We start from the raw sequence: 24,006 nt of genomic DNA on the forward strand, positions 1-24,006 counted from the left end.
TAAAAACATTTATATTTTTTCAGTAAAGTGAAAATTATGTTCTGGCCTTGGGAAGGCCAGGCTAGGGGTTTTGAGCCCAACTTATGTTAATTTCTGCTCGTTTTGAGTTTGACTCAGTTATTTTTGTTCGTTTTGGGTTTCATTTATTTATCGATGCTGATTTGCGGTAGTTTCCCGCTTGGTAGATTATCTAGAGCTAGTATAGAAATATATCTATAGAAAAGAATTACATTTTCTTCCACAGTTAGCAGAGCACACTGAAGTTGAAGTAGCCTTAAACTTTGACTTGAAACGTTATATATTGACCACTTCTTTCAGAAAAAAATTTCGGAGGGTTATTCCGTGTTGATAAGAAAGGAGGGTAAAGGTGCAGTTTAGTTCCTCCTGTAGTGTAGTGCGCAGGAGCCCTATGGTGAAGGTGCAGGTTTGTTCTCCCTTATAAAACAACTTATTTCAGCAGATACAAAGAAGAAGCCCATGTGCGGCATTCTGTGGGACCCCAAGAGACAGTAGTAGTATCAGATCTCGCGAGTGACAGTTTACGCTCGTCAAGTTCTGGCTGTACCGGCCACATGTGCCCCAGCTAAACGGCTTTTTAGCACGACAGGACTGATAGTGACTTCAAAAAGATCAATGGCTCCAGGCAGAGTGAACAAACTGACTTTTGTTACATCAGTTGTAACTGAAGTGATGTAACCGCTGATTTAAAATTGTTGGTGTTGTTAAGCCATGGTATCTGATTTGTATACAGTGTTTTTTCGATGTTGTTATTTGTTTTGTTTTTTTCACTTCCTTTTCGTATGTATTTGATGAACAGGAGATGTTTGAACTTCAACCTTTGAAAGTTATACACATCTTAGCCCAAATTATTAACAAGAAGGAAATGACTAAACACGGGATTTTATAGGAACAATGCGATGCTAAACATAAACACCACATAGGTTTTTCTTGGTCTAGTGGCTAAAAATGAGAATTCTACTTGGTCATTTAAACATCCTTACTAAAATCGAGGTTGAACGTGCTTGGTGAAGTGGAATTATTATTATTATTTTTAATCAGAAAAATCGGCGCGCCGGGGCGCCCCGCCGGTCTAAAATCGGCGGCGCGCCGCCAAAAAAATTTCGGTGCGCCTGGCGGCGCGCCGCCGCCGATACTGAATCACACATTCACTGCCGTCATTTCGGCGTGGCGCGGCTTCGGGGACTAATACTGAGACAATGATAAGTGTCAATGTCCAACTTATATTGAGGAGCTGAGGCCAGCAACTCAAGGCTTGATAAAGAGTCGGAATAGATGATAATATTATTTGAATTTGCAATCAAATGTTGGTTTTGCTTAAGGTGTTCTAATGCCACGATTAACTCAGCAGACATTATAGATAAATTATTAAATAATCTCTCGCCCATTGCAATTTTCAGGTAAGGAAGGAAAACACCACTTGCAACCTTCTCATTCATTTTGCAAATATTATGTATTTTTCTTCTTCCTTGACACCGAATGTTCAAGAATGCGTTTTTGACGTACCGTCGAAAATATTAAGGGATTAGGTTTGGTTAGGTTAGGCTAGGTTAAGTTTGGTTAGGTTTAATATTTTCGACGTTTTGTCGAAAACGCATATTTGAACATTCGGCGTTAAGGAAGTAAAGGAAGAAAAAAAATACATAATATTTGCAAAATGAATTCTATGAACTTATATGCTTGTGATTATCCAAGTTACTCATGGAAAGTCACTGCTTGTGGATCAAAATAGGGATTTATTATGAAACAGTAAGTTTAAAACAAATGTTTTAAGCATTTTTACACCCTATATTAGTCTTTTTACACCCTATTTTTTGTCATTTTCAAGAGCTCAAAAATGGCTTAAATTTGAATTTCCGATAGGACTGATTATTATATTCGTAATCAGCATAAAAAAAAGGCATCGAATGGTATATACACTTTAGTCCTAACTCAATAATATGATTTGGTATATATTGACAGAAAATTGTAGATTAGTGGCTTTTGACTATTATAGACTGTAGGCTAGCCTAGTTGATTTAGGCTAGTTCAATACAAAATTTCAATAGGTATAGACCTGTCATGTAGGCAAATTTCAGGATCCTCTAGAGAGAGAAGGAGAGGAGATATGTACTTCAAAATATCTTCCCAGGACATACTTTAGCCTGTAGACCCATCCCTGAAAGTTTCATTTTTCTAGCCTCACCCCTTTCCAAGATAGGTAAAAGTAACTAAAGTAGAATTTTACCCAATTTTGGAATTAATGTAAATGATTATTGATGTGTAAAATATTTGTGTAAGTTTGCAGTTTACAACATAATTAAACTAGGAGCAAAGTGAATACTTCAGTCAGTGCCTTCTCTTATACTCTTTCTCAATTAAGAATCCTTTCTGGGGCAAGTTCCATTTTAAGCCCTTAATGGGATCTCAAAAGGTAAAACAGTCCATAGTTGGCAAAAGTTTTTAAGAAAAAGCTGTCTAATTGATGATAGTGCAATTTTGGAACTGTCAAAAATGTTCTTCAAAACAGGAGAGCCTAACTCTGCTTAGTCATGACTTGGAACACCATCTACCTTAATTAACTTAATTGACACATCAGAGTGAAATAAGGTCCATGCTGGATCTGTTCTGCTCTGCATCAATGATGTTAATTTGGAATAACACTGTGAAATGGGCCCAGTGATGCTGATTAGTTGGCAGCTGAGAGGGTTTGACTGTCCCACTTATATTTCCATGGCTTGTTGTTCCATTCTTTGTCAAGTCTTGACTTGAAGGAGGCACTAGTGGGTGCAGTCACAGTTTTGTTTTGGAGGTTGTTCCAGTTGTTGGAAATATGCTCAGTAAAAAGTTTTGGCATTTTATATTTGCAATGCAAAATGTGGACACTATATCCAATACACCCAGATAAGAAAAGAATATTCAATATCATCAGCTTCCTGTTTTTGACACAAAATGAGCTCCCAACAATTTTTAAGCTATGTATTGTTCAATCTGTCATTACTTGGTTATTTTTTGGCAAAAAAAGTTGGGATCTGCAGCAATACATCTGATCTTCTCCAAAATGTAGCCATATTGGCTTTTTCCTGATAAAATTAAGTTAAAATGGCAGCTAATATTATACTGGCAAAACTAGGTTCCAAGTGTTGAAAATTCTTGTCTGCTGTAGTGGAATACCAAACCAACTAAAAATGTTCCTTCAGCCAAATTCAAATGTAGATACTGGCTTCTATTATGAGATTCATTTCTATTGAGAATATCTTGTTTTAACCTTGTCAAAATTTTTGACAGACAGCATCAGGCCTTGTCAATATATAGGTGACTTTTGAAACTTCACTGAACATGTAAAACAGATTAGAAGCAATTGGTGTCAAAATCCATGGGCAAAAACATACTTGTTGAATTTACAGGTACTTTCTCAACAACAAGAGAATGATGATTATTATTTATAATAATATTTCACATGAAAAAAACATTAATTTTTTTTTAATTATAGTTTTGCCAATATGATGCAAGATTTTTCCATTATCTGAGAAACTGCTGCTTTGCCTCATGCTATCTTCATATTTTTAAGCATTTGACTTGGTCGATTGCAACACCCTAAATCATTTGTCACTGATTAGCATGAACCCCTCCCTAATTTGCATGGAATTCCTATTCCACCCAAAATGCTAATGAAATATGTTAAACTCATTGGTGTCACAAACTTCTAATAATATTAAGTAGAACATACATATTTCAAGAATTCTAGACTTTCCAGACAAAGGATAGTCAAAACTTTTTTTTTAAAGTGGATTAAACTGGTAGATTATCTTTGAAATGGCCAAATGTTGACAAGACTGATTGTGAACAACAAAGAAATCTTTGCTGGATGATTAAAGCTGAGATAAAGTGGGCCATTCCAGATAGCATTATAAAGAGACCTATATTGCACTATTATATCACACATTATATTATAGAGACCTATGTTACAAAATTACACTCCATATGATTATCCAATTTTGTCCCTATAATTGAGGCAATTTTTTCAGTTTTTTGCTTCTACTATCTGAATAGTATTTTATAGATTTACACAAATTAAGCAGTTGAAGAGAAACAAGGAAATAAAGAAAAAGAATAGACATGTTGAATCTACCAGGATCTGCCCATAAGTATTCCTCAAGTGTTTTGAAATGTGTCAAATTGAGTTCCAACTTACGTTAAAAACAGGTAACTTTATTTTCTGTCAAACAGGTAACTTTATTTTTCAAATCAGTAAAGTCACATTTTACCAGCCTTTTTACACAATTCAGTTAAAACTGCAGTAAATTTAGATGTGATTCCATTGCTGTTATTGGGAAAAGATCAGTGCACCATTTAATGCCTTTTTTATCATAATATTTTAAAACCTGATAATCATATAGTCTGCAAGAGTAATTTTAAAGCCTTGTGTGGACCCTAAAGTGATGTCTAATGTCAATAAGTCCACTGTAATTACTTAGACACAGTGGATTTTCTGGGTGTTCAAAAACCTGTTTCAACATTGAACGTATAATAGATCATATCATTATAGACAACTAAGAAATATTTGATCTAGGGCTGTTTGTTTGATCATGGGGGGGGGGGGGAGGGGTATGCATCAACATGGTAATGACTTATAATAGGAAGGAGAATAAAGTAAGGGATGTAGTGGTATTGCTTGTATCTTTACTACTTTTGTCAAGCAGTGTCAGCAACTGTGTGTGTCTCTCTAACATGCATTTAATCAATTTAAATCTGACTTGTAAATGACAGCAATATAGGCTATATATTCAGAAGACCCATTAAAAATTCTCAAATTGTGTGTTCACTTTGTCCCCATCTAAGTTTTGGAATCTTCTCAAAATTTACCAAATCCACTAGCTAACAATTTTCCCAACATATGTTTTTGTGCTGTTGAAAATTAGATGATAACTAATATTAGACTATTAAAGAAAAGAGAGAAATTCCCTAACAAAAAAAATCACTGTTAGAGAGCTCAAAATGATACATTTAAAAATTAGATAATTCAGCTAAACAGGCTATATATTTCATTAAAATTACCAAAAAAAGATTTATCACAATCCAGGGGACTGTGGAGGTGCCACCAATGAGTCTCCTCCAATCTATCCAATTGTGTGTAAATACACCTTCTCTTCCGTATGTTTAAGTGTTTATTTTTCATATTTTATTGTTTGATAAAAGCTGCATAGAGTCATAGGTTCTGTTTTTGTTATTAATTTGGGTTCTTTTTGCCCTTAATCAAAATGTTGAGCAGACAACCATAGACCCTGCTATAATTGAGCAATATTTTTTGTTATACAGAAAAGATACATGCCTAGAAAAAAACAAAAATTTATCATTTAACATCAAATGCCTCCATTGCAACTGTTTCTCAGTCTTCATCCACCTGGCTGTAGTCCCATGCTGTACCCTAAAGTTAATTTAGGCCTGGTTTTAAGTGTGTTTTTAATAGATTGTCAATTGTTCATAAGGTATAGGCCTATCAATGATTTTCATAAAATGGGAAGCATCAGGATTATCTCTTTGCTTTCTCAGAGTCTAGAATAGAATTCAGTGGAAGATTCAGACTCAAAACGTTTTTATCAGATCTTGTGAAATTTTCATTTCCATAAGGCTGGAAATAATTGTTGATTGATAAGTTTCTTGTTTCAGTCCAGCAGATTTTGTATTTTAGGAAGTATTCTTAAAAAATTGGGACAAAAGTCAAACTTCTTACATAAAGAACAATATACTGAGCAGTGGACATCCCCCCCTTATACTTTTAGTTGAAAAAAAGTTTCCAATTGTTTTTCAAATTGTGCTATGAAGTTTGCCTTCCCTTAATGGAAAATGCCCCCCCCCCCCTTAACAAAAAAATCTTTGTTTAAAATTCCCAATCTACAGAGAATTTTCCATGTGGAAAATTCTCTCCCCCAGAAAAAATCCCCCTCTACAGAAAAAGGTTTTGATACTTCCCAATAACAAACGCAATATTTTTTTTAATTTAATTCGCTTTATTTCAAAAAATAGCAAAATTGATAATGAAAATTGATCATGTATATAATGCTTTTGATTGCTGAGGGAGGTCAACCTATGCTTGACAGTGTATTAAGAAAAATGATTTTGCACTACTTGAAATGTTTCTTTATAACTTGTCTGTTTCTAGGTGCTTTTTGCTTATACAGTCCTGGGTAAAACTGATGTACAATATCTAATTATTGATGCTAGTATTATATGTTTCATAATTGGCATTAGCTCTGTTCTGAGATTCTATTATGGACTTGCCTCAAATTCCAAATATGGCTGAAGTCATTATCCCTTTGGCATCTTCAGCTATTAAAAATGGTAAGTTATCCAATTAGGTTTTTGGAATAAAGCAAAAATTGGTTTGCTTTGGTAAATATTTTTAAATTTTTTTCTCCTCTTGCTATTCTAGTTTTCATCAGTAAAAAGAAACAAAAATGCAACCATACACACACTTAGAACTATCCCTTAAGAATTAAGGAGGGTAGAATTAAGTTGGATAATTGAAGGCAATTCTGGACATAAGTGGGTTTTAAATAGATTGCCAATTTATGTTTAATTAAACAATTGTTTAATCTGATGGAAGTACTTTATGAATATGCTGTTTCAGCTTAGAAGACATATGAAGCTTAAGGACTTTTTAATCCAAAAATTTTTCTCAGATTCAGTCCTTTAGTAGAATAATTTTCTCTCATTTTTCTGTGTGCAGGTATTATAAAAAAACGACGTTACCAGTAAAGTAGAGGTTTTCATTGGGAAGCCAAAATTTTTGTATTGCAGACCAATCGCTATCTCTCGTCTGAACTTTATGATACCGTGTTTTGCAAAGCTTATTTGGATCTACAGAATAAAACAGTTACTCGGTTCATGCTTACAGGAGGATCAATTGTGTGGGGGTGTGGTGTATTTGAAGCTGCCGCATCATTTTTAAGCTATACAAAAAATTGCTATACAAAAAATTTTATTTTTTAGGGCCTCAGTTTCTGTTGGCAAGAATTACTCTTTCCTTACATTTCTTAGAAAATCCTGTTTCAACCAGAGCTCTCTTAAATTTAAGGGATTTTATCAGCCCCCCTTTAAATCTCATTCTTCAATTTATTTTTGAATATTCAAGTACATCCCTCAAAATATTTCTAGAGGGCCTGATACAGGAACAATGGATTTTAGGGCTACAATTCTTTGCTAATAGTGAATGCACAACTCTATACCATTGTATATAAACTTATGCAGCTTAGAAGCAATCGACTCAGTCGGATGAAGATTAAAAATGATTTTTTATATTAACTGTTTATTCTGTATGGATTATGCCTACATGTATCTTTAGTATCGGACGTGTCAACGTGTAGCATTACGGCCTATGCAATCAAGAAGTTAAATAGTTCACCTTTCGATAATCTTTCTTAGACTCATTAATCAGTGGTATTTTGTCCCTCACCAGGCCAAAACTGTTCGTTTGCGCGTAATAAAACGGCAAAAAAGCCCCTTTGGTTTGGTGCCATCTCTTTTGTTGCTGTAAAAGCACTATAGCTGTCACCGTCCGAATGAGCCCTTTTTCAGTTTACTAGGGCCACTGGTTTGATACAATCACCCTTGAAAAAAGACAATAACAAAGAAGCCAAAAACAGATAAAGACGAATCCATGACTTTCCTGCTTGGGAAGAATACGAAAATTCGCAACTTTTAGACAGATGTATGAAGACTTGGATGTTTCATCGATTCTTTCGTGAACACCCATCTGAAAAGTAATGTGATTTTGTAGATAGGGGTGTGGAACTCTCTACCAGGGTATTCTGAATTTAATGCTATAATTCTCCTCAGCATTCATCCGCTATTCATGGACGTGTTTCCTATTTTTTATAAAATCATACAAATTTTTCTCCAACTCACAAATTTTCATGATTAATTTGGAACTTAATAAATCTTATATGTTTAGAATTTTCACGAAAACCGAATTGTTTCGATGCATTTTTTTTTTCAAATTTCCTTTTTTTCAAGTTCTCTCACTATTTAGCTGGGACCAATTTTTGTTGACCATCTGTTATGATTAATAGTTTGACCCCTAGTGCCCCAAGGTTTTTCGAAATAAAAGGAATTTCGTGCCTATAGGAATTCTGGCGAATTCTCTCCTGCATAATTTACCTTGGAAAGTTCACCACCGGAAATTTGCTTCCCCACGGAGCATTCTCCCAGCGGGAAATTCCCTCCCTTGCAGAAAATTCTCTCCCCTTTGGAAAATTACTGCATGCTTCCCAATAACAAATACTATATTCAAACAAAGGACACATTTTATAACTTGTAGCCCTTTCACCAGGTGCTGTGCTGTGTCATGTCATCCCCCAGGGCATAGTTATTGGACCTTTAAACTATCTTGAACAAAATGACTATCTCAAAATATTGATCTGACGACTTTGGAGAAAAAAGGGCGTGAGAGAGGGTTATTTACCCAAAAATCTTTTTAGCCATTTAAAAGGGTACTAGAACTTTAATTTCCCTTGAAATGACCCGTCTTTTTATCTTCTAGGGCTATCGATTCGATATGAACACCCCTCGCAAGAACATAAAAAAAACACAAATAAACACGCATCCGTTATTTTTCTTCTGGCAAAAAAAAAAAAAAATCACATTTTTGTAGATGGGAGCTTGAAGCCTCTACAGTAGTGTTCTCTAATACGCTGAATCGAATGGTGTGCTTTTCAATACGATTCCTTGACTTTCCAAAGATGTTCCCCCCTTTTTTCGAAAATAAGGCAAATTTTTTCAGGTTCCTAACTTCTGATGGATAACATTAAACTTAATGAATCTTATATATTTGGAATCAACGTAACATACCCTTTCTTTTAATATATTTAAAAAAAAAACAAGTTTTTTTTTACTGAAAGTAAGGAACAACATTAAAACTTAAAACGAACAGAAATTATCCCGTATATGAAAGGGGCTGTGCCCTCCTCAACGCCACGCTCTTTACGCTAAAGTGTTTTTTATTGTTTAAAAAAATAAAGGTGTTAGAAAGATTCAAACTTTAGCGTAAAGAGTGAGGCGTTGAGGAGGGGACAGCCCCTTTCATATATGGAATAATTTCTGTTCGTTTTAAGTTATAATGTCGCTATATATATGACTTATTTATATATATATATATATATATATATATATATATATATATATATATATATATATATATATATATATATATATATATATATATATATATATATCTATATCTTATTTATGATTTGTTTCAGAGGTTCAAGATGATTTGCATGGTGATAATGAGGAAGGTTTTGAGGCTTCAGATTTTCATTTTTCTCCCAAACTGGAAGTTGTTCCTTTTGACTCTTTTTCTGGCTTTTCAGGAGCATGTAAACTTGAACCAGATACACCGGAATTGAGACCAGCATGTCTTGCCAAGGAAGGTTTGCTAAAGCTTTTTGTATCAAACAGTTGGAGGTAACGAACTATAAGTAAGGAGCGACTCGGCCCAATGGTAACAAAAACTCTAAAAAATGGAATCTTGATAACAATACATACATCTAAACAATTGGATTTTATTGCTAGTTTCAAATATTTAAGAAGCACTAAATTTAATGCTACCCATTAAAAGCTATGAGCTTTGAAGGTGATCATGCCGAACCAATAGTCCTAGAAGATCGGGAGAAGGCTTATTTAGAAGGAAATTAATGGTTTTAGTACGCTTTTTAAGTAACCAAAAAGATCAAACTGAGAAAAATTAACTGAGAAACTGAGAAAAATTTTCCACGTAGTAGTTCCCGGTATGAATTGAAAAACGATCAGAAGGAGTTTTTTTCAGGCGGATTCGTGAGCAGGAAATTTTCTGGGGGGAATTTGTCGTGAGGAGAAAGTATTTTACATAGGGTAAAGGCACCGATGATTCGTCAGTTTTTGTAAAAAAACCATTTTTTCTACTCTAGAAGTCTTAATTTAGAAGACTACTCTAGAAGACTTTCGGTTTGAAAAGGGTTTCAGTATGTAGGAAAAACATCTGGAGATCTAACTGTTTGATGAGAAGTTTGAAGTTTTGTCTGGAAAGGGTACACAACTCCAATTTTCCGAAATTAGAGCATTTTCACCTACAAATTCGACACAACAAAAAAGGTACCTGTTCTCGACGCAAGTCGGAACCCAATTCGACACCCGTATTGGGTGTCAAACTGATGATTCGACAGTTTTTGCAAAAAAACAGTTTTTCTACTCTAGAAGTCTCAATTTAAACACTTTCGGTTTGAAAAGGGCTTCAGTATGTAGGAAAAATATCTAGGAATCTAACTGTTTGATGAGAAGTTTGAAGTTTTGTCTGGAAAGGGTACAAAACTCCAATTTTCCGAAATTAGAGCATTTTCACCTACAAATTCGACACAACAAAAAAGTTACCTGTTTTCGACGCAAGTCGGACCCCAATTCGACACCCGTCTAAATACTTGGGGAATGCTTGTGGGCGGAACCTGGTGTATTCGACACGTATTTGCTTGTTTCTTTGTTTTTCTTCTACTTCATTTAATGTATAAAAGACTATGGAGAAAGTAGAAGTAATAAAACTAACAAAATCGTTTAAAGTATGTAGTATTTGGTATAACAAAATCGGTACAAAAAATTTTAATATACATTATTAAATACAACTAGTATTTAGTATAACAAATTTAGTATAACAAAATTGTTTCACTAGCATTTCGGAAGGGATAGGGTCTAGGAAAACGGGGGTGCATTTCAAGAAATTTAAGAAGTTTATTTTATTTAGTGGATTTTATTTTCATATGCAGATTCTTAGTTTCGTCCAAAACATAGGCCTACGCGTCATTTTGTATAAGATTTTGTATTCAATAAAATTTGCATTTTTTATTCGGATAAAGGATAAATAAGGGTATAATCTAAAAAAATCTGGGGGGGGGGGCAAAATCAGGTCTTGGGGGGGGGGGGGGCAAAACGAGGTCTGGGGGCCAACTGCCCCCAGACCTCTGAAATGGGGGCCAACTGCCTTCTCTGAAATGTGGCTACATTTCAGAGAAGATCAGATGTATCTCGACACATTGGCGCTTATCCCAACTTATTCTTGCAATTAATAACCAAGTAATGACAGTTTGAACATTACATACCTGAAAAATTGTCGGGAGCTCCTTTCGTGTCAAAAACAGGAAACTGACCGAATTGAATGTTATTTTCTTATCTGGGTGTACCGGATATAGTGTCCACGTTTTGCACCGTCGAAATATAACGACGGCTCTAAGAGATGGCGCTCTAAGTCACGGTTAAGCAGAGCTATCCCGTTTTGAAGGAAAATTTCGACAGTGGTTCCGAAATTGCACTGTTGAATCATCGGTGCCTTTACCCTAGGATAACTTTCTACGGAGGAATTATACTTGGGGGAATTTTCATGAAGGGGGAGGGATGGGCTACCCGGCATTTTTTGCAAAATTATCAGAAATTAAATGAAAAAAACTAATGAAATGAAACAATTAATGAAAAGTTTTTTAACTGAAAGTAACGAGCAACATTAAAACACAGAACAGAAATAATTGCGTTTATGAGGGGTGTTGTCTCCTCCTGAATTCCCTGCTCTTTACACTAAAGTTAGAGTTTTTGTCTAAATTCTTACACGACTGCTGAAATATACAACTACTGAAACACAATGATCACTTAATAGAATAAGGAACTTTTTATAAGTATTTAGATGCTTTAGCTTGAAGAACAAGGTTTCAAGGAAGAAGCAAAACCTCTCATATATAAAATAATTTCTCTTCGTTTTAAGTTTTATTGTTGCCCCTTACTTTCAGCTGATTTTTTCATGTGTTGATGATTCAACACTTGTTTTTTTTTTATTTAATATTTTGTGGCATCAAATATATCACATAATAGTTTATTGGAAAAAGTAACAGGACAAGTAGAATTAATATTCGGGCTTTAAGAATGTTCTAGAATTGTCACTTGAAAGAGGTTCGCTGGAGATGTTTGAAATAAGTAAGGCTGAAAATGAGCTGTTATGGTTTGAACTGTATTCTGAAGTACTTGAATGTTAAGTTTATAGTTAATGAGTTAAAACCATTTTTGTAGTCCTCTGATTACCACACAACTCTCTTTGAGCCTTTTATTTTGTAGTTTTTTTTTCTTTTAGTTTCATTATCTCTGGTAACTATTAGGGATATTTATTTGAATCACTGTATATTTTTCCTAATATTTTATTTACAAAAGGCGTTTTTAGCAGTTTTATAATAACTAGAAAACTAAAGAACAATCTTGACCATCAAGTGTGACAAGACCAATTTGAGAAGATAATGTAAACGGTATTGAAATTTTTTTTTAAGTAATGATAAGCGAAAATGAAGAACAAAGATATATACAGTTAGAATACTTGTGTCAACGAGAATTACAACGAGTCAAAACCAAAGTAAAAAACAAAGAAATGTCTGTTTAAAAGATAAGTGGCAGCAATAGGCTAACTAAAACAAGTCAAAAAAAGTGAAGAACAAAGAAATATATGTTTAAAAGATACTGGCAGCAATAGGCTAACTAAAACAAGTCAAAAAAAAGTGAAGAACAAAGAATTTTGTTGTTATAAGACGTGCGACAACGAATAGCAGGAAGAATTAATGAAGTGAAGAGAAAAGGAAATTGGTTAAAAAACACTCCGAAGAGAGCACAAAGAAACATACGATTAGAAGATAAGCTGCAGTAAGAATTACAAGCTACAGCGAGAAAGCGAGTATCAAAAACGGTTCAAAAATGATGTGTACAACAAAGGATTGTAGTGTTAGAAGACAATCGACAGCGAAAATCAGAACAAGTCCAAAATGAACGCGAAGAAGAAAGAGATATTACGTTAGAGCAACAACCCCTTTACAATCTTCAACGCCAACAAAGTGTTGCGCAAAACCCTGTGAAAAGATGTCATAAACTACGAAAGTGTAAATTACAAGTCATTGGGAACCTTCAATGTTATATTTATTCCCCTTGGAGCCCTCCTTTTTTCCGAGGAAAGAGCAGGAAAGAAAGGTGATACATTTGGAGCTTGCTACTTATAACGAGAATTAATATACACAAGCCTGCTGCATGCGGAGTGCCAGGGCCCAGCCTAGTCTTTTCTTAAAACTGGTATATTGACTATTCTGGCAACAAAAAACGATCTAAATAGTTCACAATTTAAGGACAAATTTGTATTTTTCACGGGGTGGTTGTATCGAACCTATGGTGACGTCATAACATCAAGAAGAGGTTTCGGTTAGAAGACAAGCGACAATGATAATCAGTATATACAAGCCTGCTGCGTAGCCGTGTCGGGCCCAGTGCTATATATATGTCCATATATGCATAAGTATGTATACATATATGTTAGATTTGTCTATCTTAAAGATTGCCAAACATAGGAAATAGCCAAGCTAGTATATTCTTTAATCCCATTTAGGGTTATTATTGATTTTCGGGAGCTAATCGATTCTAAAGAGAAAAGTAGTGGGATTTGTGCAATAAGTTTTAATGTTGAATGTTTTTTGAGTCACTTTTATTTAAATTTTGTTTCAGAACTTGAGAATCCCTTACCAAGTAACAGTGAGGAGTTGTTTGACGTTCAAGACTTTTTCACGTCGCCAAATGAGGAAATTGTTCCTGTCGGTTCTTTATCCAGCTATTCAGGACGATATAAACTTGAATCCGACACTCAGGAATTGGGCTCCACATGTTTTGACAATGAAGGTGCATCTCAGATTTGTATGTTTTTTATTGCAATATCATTTTTATCAGATAACAGTTTATTGAATAAGCACTAAAACAAAAGGAGTAAATACAAGAACTTTTGACTAACCTTGAGAAGAGCGTTTCTGTTACCTTCTTTTTAAGTTCTACAACTGCTATTACTGCTAATACTTATACCTCCACTGCTACTATCGTCACTACTCTTGTTACTAAGGCAAAAATGTCAAGGATCATTTTGGGGAAAGCTGAACTAAATCAAAATATTATGTGCATTTAGGTTGTCGAATGTGCTTATCAGTAATGTATTAAAATCGGCTTGGAGTATGAAGTTTTTGGGCTTGTTGTGGGGGATGTTAAACTAGATATATGGCAAAATTTTCACGCTACCATTATTGCTACTGTTCCTAATATTACTACTACTATTAAAGTTAGGGTATTAAAGTGATAATTTCAGGGAATGTTGAGAGGATGCTTAACTGAAAATAAAACACTATGTACTTGTAGGTTGTCAAAAGCACATATCAACAATGCCCCAGAAACTGTTTTAAATAGAAAGTTGAAACTTTCAATGTGTATTAAGCGGTATGTTGAAAAAAACTAAAGATGCTAAGTGTATGCAGCTACTGTTATTGCTACTATTGATACTGCTAAAGCTAAGGGTATTAAGGTGAATTTTTCTGGGAATATTTTGGGGAACGTTGAACTAAATCAAAACACATTATGAGTACGTAGATTATCAAAAGGGTGTATCCGCAATATCTCAGGAACGGTTTAGATCATTAAATTTGAACTTCCAGGGTATGTTGAGCCGGATTTCGAACTAACCAAAAGGCATTACGAGCATTCTACTGTTACTGCTACTTGTGACGCTAATTGTATTAAGATGAGACTTTCGGTGAAAGATTAGAGTGAGTTTCAAATAAATCATAACAGACAATATACATGCAGGTTTTCAAATGACCTTATAAGCAATATCTTCAGAACGGCTTAGAGTATTATGTTGAAACTATTAGTGCGTGCTTAGAGGTATGTTCAACAACAAATAGCTCTATTTTTGTGTTACCACTGCTACTACTATTTCTACTCCTATTACTGTTACCTGTACTAAGAGTAAGGATATTTAGGTGACGCTTTCAAGAAAAATTTTATGGAATATTGAAAGAAATAAAACATTATGTGCATTCAGGTTGTGAAAAGGATATATGAGCAATGTCTTAGGAACAGTTTTGAGTATTAAACCGAAACTTTCAGAATGTGCTAAAAGGGATGTTGAATTAAGAAAATGGCACTCTATACTCACTGCTACCATTACTACTGCTGCTACTTTTACTGTGACTACTGCTACTGAGGCTAAGCTTATGAAGATGAAACTTTCAGGGAATTTTGAGGGTGATGATGAACTATATCGAGTCACACTCTGTGCGTGGAATTGGTCAAAAGGGTGTGTCAGCAATATCCCAGGAATAGTTTAAAGAATTAAGTTTAACCTTAAATAATATGTTAAGGGGGATTTTGAACTAACCAAAATACCTTATGTGCATACTCAACTACTACTATTAAAGCTGGTACCGCTACAATTACTATTAGAGCTGCTACTACTACGACTACTACTAGTAGTAGTAGAAGTATTTCTGCAGCTAAGGGTGTTACTTTGAAACTTTCAAGGAATGCTCGGGAGGATGTTCAACTGAATCAAAATACAGTATGTCGATGCATGCTATTTAATGAGGGTAACAAATGTATCTCAGAAATAGCCTAAAGTATTAAGTTGAAAATGTCAGTGCATGTTTAAGGGAATTTTCAACCAACCCTAAGGTATGCATACTACTGCTACCATTAATATCAATACCGAGACCGAGGCTAAGGGTATTAAGGAGGAATTTTTGTAAAATGTTGAGAGATTTGTTCAATTAAACTGAAACACACTATATGTATTCTTGCTGGGAGAATGGCGTATTAGCAGTATATGAAAAACGGCTTAGAGTATTAAGTTGACACTTTCAGGGCATGTTGAGGTATAGTTTGAACTATTATAAATGCGCTATATGTATACCACTATTACAAGAAGTAGTAGTAATACTACTGCTGCTAGTACTGCTAGTACAAAGGCTCATAGTGTTAATGTGGAATTTTCAGGGACTGCTTTGGGGACGTAATGTTAAATCAAAACATTCTAGGTACATGCAGGCTTTCTAAAGGGCTTATCAGCAACATCTCAGAAACAGATTAAAATATTAAGTTGGAACTCTCAGGGTGTGATGAAGGAATAATGAACAAGACCAAAAAAGTACAAGTTAAATACTATTGTTTCTACTGCTATCACTAATTATGCTTCTAATATTCCTGCTGTTACGTTTTTTACTATGACTACTATTATTGCTAATGCTAATGATATTGGTGACATTTTCAGGGAATGGCGAGATGTTGAACTGAATCAAAACCCATGGGCTATTAAAACCATATGGGCTATTAAATGGATATTTTAGCAATATACCAGCATTGCCTTAGTGTATTAAGCTTAAACTTCATGGGCTACCAATATTACCACAACTTTTGCAAATATTTCTACAACTATTACTTCTATTATTGAACTAAATAAAAATAATTTAGGTGCATACAGGTTGTCAAGATATCAAGGGGGATTTTTCAGGACTAGGATAGGATATAAAGTAGAAACTTTCAGGGAATTTTAATGTTTCTTCAGAATGAAATCAAAAGGTACTATGTATATATTTGTTTTCAATAAAACGTGTCAGCAATATTTCAAGAACGGCAGAAGATATTAAGTTGGGACTTTCAGGGTTAGTTCAAGTTAAAGTTCAATCTTTTTTTTATTCACATATACATTTATATATTTGACATTGGCCCATTGGGAGATGAGCTCAAAAACTAGGCATGGACCAAGATAAAATTAAAAATAACACTGCAGTACAAAGATGAACACGACGGCAAATATGCAATAACACTAGAGTAAATTGAAAGTAGCAGTTAACCCAGGATTCATAAATAAATTTCAATATTAGTAAATATAAATTAGTACTAGAAGATAGCCAGGAGACCCACATTCTACCAGAGAAACAAACCGTACAAATAACTTTATCTTATTAAATAGGCGCCAAATTACAGATAATTTTGAACCAAATCAAATTTTAGATTCCTTTTTCTTAATAGGATAGAAATAAATCATCAATAAGATCCCTGTGAGCATCGTAGCACAAGGCTATCGACACAAAGAGAGCGAATTTATATCTGTCAGTACTATACTTGTCAATGTAGATACTCTTCTTCTGTCAAGTGTTATAATTATGTAAATCTTGTGATTGGGAGAATAAATTTTTATTAAGGTAATATAGCGGCAATTTCTTAATGTCATAAGTAAATTTGAAAAGAACTGCTCCAAAAGTAAATTTTCGAGAAACTGGAAGTATATCAAGTTAAGTATATAAAGATATTGTAGAAGACTTATTTGAAGTGCAAATATACAATAGATAATGGAATAATAATTTCATGAATCTTAGGGCTTTATTCTTTTTTTTTAATCTGTATTGGTTTAATATGTATTTTAAATGTAGATAAGTATAGGAGAGAAAAATAATTAATATTAGACTGAATCCCAGCAAGATGAATGCTTCGTAAAGCAGAGTATGGCAAATAATGCTTCAACTTTCGCATTAAACCAACACACCATGAAACCTTTAATCATAGTTTTTACATGTGCGTTCTAAAAGATAACCTTATCGATATATTTTAGAAGTAACTAGAATAATGCGAGGGCAATTATTTGACTTTCCGCCGTAAATTATGAAATTAGTTTTACATAAATTCAAAACAAAAAAATTTGATGAACACGAATCAAGAACATTTAGAAAGAGCAGTATCCAGTTTTGCAATCTACTCCTCGTCATTCTTCTCAGAAAGTGAAATTGCCGCATCATTAGCAAAATTTGTGTTGAGACACGAGATTGCCAAAGCACGGTGGAAATCATTTTATATAATTTAGAAAAAGCAGAGGACCTAGGGCAGAGCCCTGAGGTACCCTAACCTTTGAAGACTGAGGAACGGGTGGAGAGAGGAAAGTGCCTCCATCGATTTTCTGCTTTTTATTATCCAGATAGGATGTAACTAGATCCAACGACAGTCTGCGCATACTATAATTATGCAATTTACAAGAAAGAACAAAATAAGTTATTAAGCTTTAAGTTTCAGGAAAAGTTGAAGTGTAAACTATATCGTAAAAATATACTACGTGTATTCAGATTTTTAAAAAGGCGTATATTATTAAAAATTGCTGTAAAATTTTGTCCAATATGTAAATTAAAAGCCAAAATCTGAATTTTTGTCAAGAAAGACAAAAAAGATTTAATATATGTATTGCTTTACCAATGAAAAAGAGTATGTCAATTAATTTGAAAAGAAACTAATAAAGAAAAGTTAGGACCCTGAATAATCCAAAGATTGGAAGAAATAAAGTTGAATAAATTGCATACTACTTTAAATTACCATCAATAAATAGATGAAACCCAAAACGAACAGAAGTTACGATAAATAACCGAGTCAAACTCAAAATTAGCAGAACCTAAGAAGACTTGGGCTGACGCTCTTTGTGCATTATCAAGACCAGAACATAATTCGTATTTAACTGAAAACAAAATACATTTTAAACATTTTCTCTTTTTTTACTTCAATTACTTCAAAATTATTAGCACTTCAAGGAATTAATATCAGTATATAAAATAAACTTTCAATCCATATTCATTTGGTTTTTTTTTTCGAATAATCTTAGTTATGGTGGAAACTTTTTTCTTGTTTAGGATGTTATGAGAAATAGAAACACTTAGCCTGAAATGAGGATTGTTTTTAGTAAAGCAAAACGTATTTTCTGGTTCTATCCGTTTATGTTTCTTCCTTATTTTTTTAGTTGTTGGAGTTGAAGATCCTTCATCAAGTGATGTCAAAATATGCAGAGAAACTTCCAATGAATCCAAACCGGAGGCAAAAAGCTTTAACATTCAGAACCCATATTGTAGGAGTGACTTGCAAAGTAAAAAAATAGAAGAGTTCAAAAGATATCAAAGAACACATACATTAAAAAGGCCATATAAATGTGGTGTGTGCAAAAAATGCTTTTCTAAATCAAGCCATTTGGATGTACACGGAAGAGTGCATACTGGTGAGAAACCATATAAGTGTGAAGCATGTAAAAAATGCTTTTCTCATTCGACCAGTTTGATTAATCACCAAAGAGTGCATACTGGTGAGAAACCATTTAAGTGTGAAGCATGTAAAAAATACTTTTCTCACTCGACCAGTTTGATTCACCACCAAAGAGTACACACGGGTGAAAAACCCTTTAAATGTGATATATGTGACAAAACTTTTTCTCAGTCAAGCAGTATGAATCAGCACCAAAGAGTACACACTGGGGAGAAACCATTTAAGTGTGAAGTATGTGACAAGGCCTTTTTTACTTCGAGCAGTTTGATTAATCACCAAAGAGTACACACGGGTGAAAAACCCTTTAAATGTGATGTATGTGAGAAAACTTTTTCTGTGTCTAGCAATTTGATTAAGCACCAAAGAGTACACACGGGTGAAAAACCATTCAAATGTGATATATGCAAGAGAAAATATTCTTCTAAATTGAATCTGAATAATCATATAATAACCCATTCTTAGGAAAAACCTACTAGTTGATATTGTACAATAACAATTTCTGTGGTCTTGGTGTACACTTCTTCTTTTTTTACCTGTTGTTTGTATTTTCATCAGTTAATTAATTCATTTTTTCTTGGAATGTTTTGGTTTATTTCTTCAGTCATTTTCTTTTGTTTTTTGTTTTAACTTGTTTGTTCCCATGGGCTATGACTCTGAATTTTAAAAAATTCAGTTTGTGTATTTCTGGTTGAGTAACCATCACGGAGAGAAATTTTGTTGTATTTTGGTTTCTTGACAACAAAAGGATAAGTTAAGAAATGTCCTGATGTTTTGTTAAATTTACGACACATTATTCCAGTTTATTTTCACTGCAATTTAGTTTTTTTTTTTTACCTAAATTTTAAATTTTAAAACTTTAATTTAGTTTTTAGACTAAATTTAAAAAGCTAAAAATGTAGTTTTTCGATCAGATTAAAAATGGTTTGTTGGATGGGCCAGGGGGAATTGTGGCGCTGTCTGGTTAAAACAGATGCTCTAGTCCAAATAGACCTAATTTACAAAAAAGAAGCTCCTTGTTCTTGTTTTGGATATTTGTATATGAGGAGAAAATTATCAATATCACTTTCGACTTTTAAAAAGGGCACTAGATATTTGAATTTCCAATCGAATGAGCCTTTTTTGAAGTTTCTACTACAACGCTTTATATAAAAACCTTATATGCTCCCAGGGCATAACTTACAACCCTTGCCCTGAGGGCTGTGGGGGAGTGTCCTCCTCAAAAATATAATTTCTATCTGGAAATCAACTACGCTTAACAAAATGGCTATTTTAAAATTTTTAATGGATGTGTTTCGGTAATTGGTGGGCTGGGAAGGGGTGTTAGTTGCCTTCAATTCACTTTCGACTATAAAAAAGGACACAAGCCACTCCAATTTCCCTTTTCGAAGTTTCTACGACAACTTCTTCGATACGAAGTGCCCTGGTCTACGGGAAAAAAAATAATAAATAATACATCGTGCCAACATCGTTCTTATATACCCACAGGGCATAACTTAAAACCCTTAACCTGAGGATTGTGGGTGAGTGTCCTCCTCAAAAACATATTTTCTAGCTGGAAATCAACTATGCAGAACAAAATGGGTATCTAAAAATTTTGATTGGATGTGTTTGGGGAAATGGTGGGCGTACAAGGGTGTTAGTTGCCTTCCAATCACTCTCGACTATTAAAAAGAGCACAAGCCACTACAATTTCCAATCGAATGAGCCCTTTTCGAAGTTTCTATGACAACTCTTTTGATACGAAGTGCCCTGGTCTAAAACCAAGAAAAAAAATAACAATACATTGATCTAACATCGTACTTTACTTAGGCAGCGCTGTTGCGCTGCCTATGATATAGTATATGTTATTAAGGAAGCTATGCTTGTTTGGGCCTTACTTTCGAAACAAAAAAGTACCTTCAGGTGAGCCTTTCAGAAAAATTTGAGGGGAGTGGTGAACTTAATCAATGGAACCTTCAGCAAACATAAGGGAGATGATCAATTGACCAATAGGGCAAGATTTGCGCACTACTACTATTACTACTACCACACTAATACATTTACAATATTCAGGAGAAATTTGAACTAAATCAAAAGACACTATTTGCAAGCAAATTGTAAAAATACATATCTCAGAATTGGATTTGGGTATTAAGTTGGTACTTTCCGAAAATACTTAAAGATGATGATCAACTGACCAGAGGCACTATGTGTACGCTAATACTAATATTGTTGCAACTGCTACATTTACTGCTACTAAATCCGTAACAACAACTTATAAGGTTTAGAACATTCAGAAGAAAACTTTCAGAAGTATATAAATATACAGGTTATTAAAAGAAGATATCAGTGATATCATAGCATTGGCTGATTGTATTAAGTTGGAACTTCCAGGACTTGCTGAGAAGTTTATTGAACTGACCAAAATGAAATACATTAATGCTACTGCTAGTACTAGTACTAATACTATTAATACGAATTCTTTGACTACTATTACAGCTATGACTAAGGGTACGAAGGTGAAGTTTTAAGAGGAGAACTTAGACTGAATCATAAGACGTCGTCTGTATGCCCACTGACAAAAGGGCGTATCAGTATTATCTTCGGAACAGCTGGGTGTGTGAAGTTGAAGCTTGCAGGGCTTGTTGTGGGATATGTTGAACTAACCAAGGACAATATTTACATCCTATTGCAACTTCATACTGATGTTACTATTATTACTACGACTACCACTGAATGTAAGGCTAATGCTATTATTTCTACTGCGACTACTCTTACTGTTGGTACTACTGCTATTAAAGGTAAGAGTTTTAAGGCGAAAAACTTGCGGAATATTTAAACTCTATTTTGCTAAATCTGAACACACTATAGCCACATAAGTTGATAAGAGGACGTATTAGCAATGCTAATTGAACATTTGATTGTATTTCATCAAAACTTTTATAGTTTATTAAAGAGAATAGTGAAGAAAACAATGGTGCTATGTGCATAATGCTACTGATCATATTTTAGTACAGATATGGGGACCTAAATTTGATGGGAGTAGATATAGTACATTTGGTTTTTGTATCAAATTTTCTGCATGTTTTTTCTTCTAGCTTCTATCTTTTCTTAGTCATTTTCTTTTGGTCTATTGTTTTATTTGCTGTTATTTTTCATTTTCATCTGTACTAAGACACCTTGTTTAATATAACTTATCTTGTCTTTTTCAAATGCCCTTAGGCCCGTTTTTGCTAGTTTTTCCTTTGTTTGTTTACCATAGATTTACTAGAGGGAAAATCCGAAAAATCAATTAACACATATGGACAACCATAGACTCCTAAAAGTACCTTCACATTAGCACCCACCAGTAAGTTTCTGCCGGGGAAGACTCAGAAACACGGTGCACCGGACCTACTAGAAAGATCAACACTATAGAGGGATTAGTAACACCATACTGAAGGAAATTCTTGTCCGTATTATAACTAATAGTTTTATCATTGTAGAATAGCACTTCGTTCTCTCGTCACCGGGAAATTGAATGATGTCATTTTGAAGATGCTAAAAACAAAAAATTACAAGCAAAATATAAGAATTATAATGATATAATCTAAAACATCATTGAAATGAAATGTAAAACCAATTGAAACAAAATGTATAGCTCAATTCACAAAACTATAACAGAAAATCTTTCAACCAGGAAGACCAGTGAAGACATTCTCAAAATACTGAAGACAAAAAATTAAAAAGAAAATTTTAGGAATTGAAATTAAAACAATGCGAGTTGAGATGTAATTGAAGGATAGCAGAAATAAATTACAAAGAATTGAAAATAAAGGAATTGCGTAATTCCACCATGTCTGCTAATAATTCACTGCAGTGCCGAACGGCTTAACCAATTAACGACCAATGTTCCCATTTGGGAACAGACAAGTCTGAATTTTTTTCTGGTTGTTTAGTCAGTAGAAGAGTGAATTTTTGCTCACCATAATTTTTCCCGATGGCAAAAGTGTTAACACAATTTTTCTCGTCTCCAATATTCCAGTGTAAGTGTTTTTTGTATTTTGTCAAAAAAGGCTATTTTTTTCAGTTTTAGTAAGGCTGGTAAGGGATGTGTTTTAGTCATCAAAAAGGAAAAGGATGGTAAAGGACTTTTGTATTTTAGGTAGCTCTGATCTCATTTGTAATTTCTACGGAGCGCAACGACAGAAAAGAAATATTTTTGATAGTACTAGTTAGCGCCACTTCTTTTTGTTCCCAGATGGGAACATTGATCAGAACCTTTCTACCTGCACTGTCGTTCGGCTTGGGAGCGGTCATATTTTGTAATTTATAAGGTCCGGATGCTGGTTGTTGGAGTTAAAGTGCAGTCCAGCAACTTGTTTAGTGATGTTTAGGGACATGACCTTGGTACGATAGTGATGACACGTTTCCTTCTAGATGTAGAATACAACCTGTCTGTCTGTAAAAGAGTTCCTTGCTGTCTTAGATCAACTTTCTGATGTGGAGAGTGACGGTGAAAGTATTGACGTTGCTGTGATTCTGCCCATCCCAGATCCTGTTAGTGACGAGGAGCAAGGGGGTGAGGACGATCTTCAAAACCTGGAGGGTATGCCACCCGATGTCGCTGGAGCTTTGGAAGCCCAAGTAGGAGGTTCAAACAATAGGGAAGATGGAGCTAATCTTTCTAGTTCAGAGGAAGACGTTCCTTTAAGCCTGATGACAAGGAAAAGGGGAAGAAAGCCTGCAAAGAAAACGACTGCGAAAGCCCATGTCTCTTTTCCTTTTAAATGAAGAAAAATCAAAAGGCAGGACTTATTGATCATGAGCATATCCCAAAACTAGACAACGAGCAGGTGGAACTCCTAGGAAAATCTGAGTTAGAATTTTTTTGTGAATTTTATGACGGAGATATCCGAGCACACATAATTCATGAAACATGGCGGTATGCGACACAGCGAAACGACCCTTCATTTACAATAGATTAATTAAAAAAACTCCACAAAATAAGTTTTTCAAAGAAAAGTAAAGAACTCCATTAAACAAAAATGAGCAAAAATAAAATCAAATAATCTACCAAGCATAAAACTACAACAAATCAGCATCAATAAATAAATGAAA

General features: G+C 34.2%; 1 protein-coding gene across 1 annotated transcript; it reads left to right on the forward strand.

The window, feature by feature from the left end:
* The first annotated feature begins 6,597 nt into the window (after positions 1-6,597).
* On the forward strand, positions 6,598-19,858 carry LOC148943964 (uncharacterized). The gene is made up of 4 exons (XM_089101304.1): positions 6,598-6,603; positions 9,260-9,428; positions 13,543-13,728; positions 18,632-19,858. The coding sequence occupies exons 1-4, from the start codon at positions 6,598-6,600 to the stop codon at positions 19,387-19,389; spliced, it is 1,119 nt and encodes a 372-aa protein (XP_088957430.1). The 3' UTR covers positions 19,390-19,858.
* The last annotated feature ends 4,148 nt before the right edge of the window (positions 19,859-24,006 follow it).

Source organism: Artemia sp. Qi Xiang Cuo, chromosome 15, assembly GCF_049724085.1.
Source record: "Artemia sp. Qi Xiang Cuo chromosome 15, ASM4972408v1, whole genome shotgun sequence".
NCBI classification, from domain to species: Eukaryota; Metazoa; Arthropoda; class Branchiopoda; order Anostraca; family Artemiidae; genus Artemia; species Artemia sp. Qi Xiang Cuo.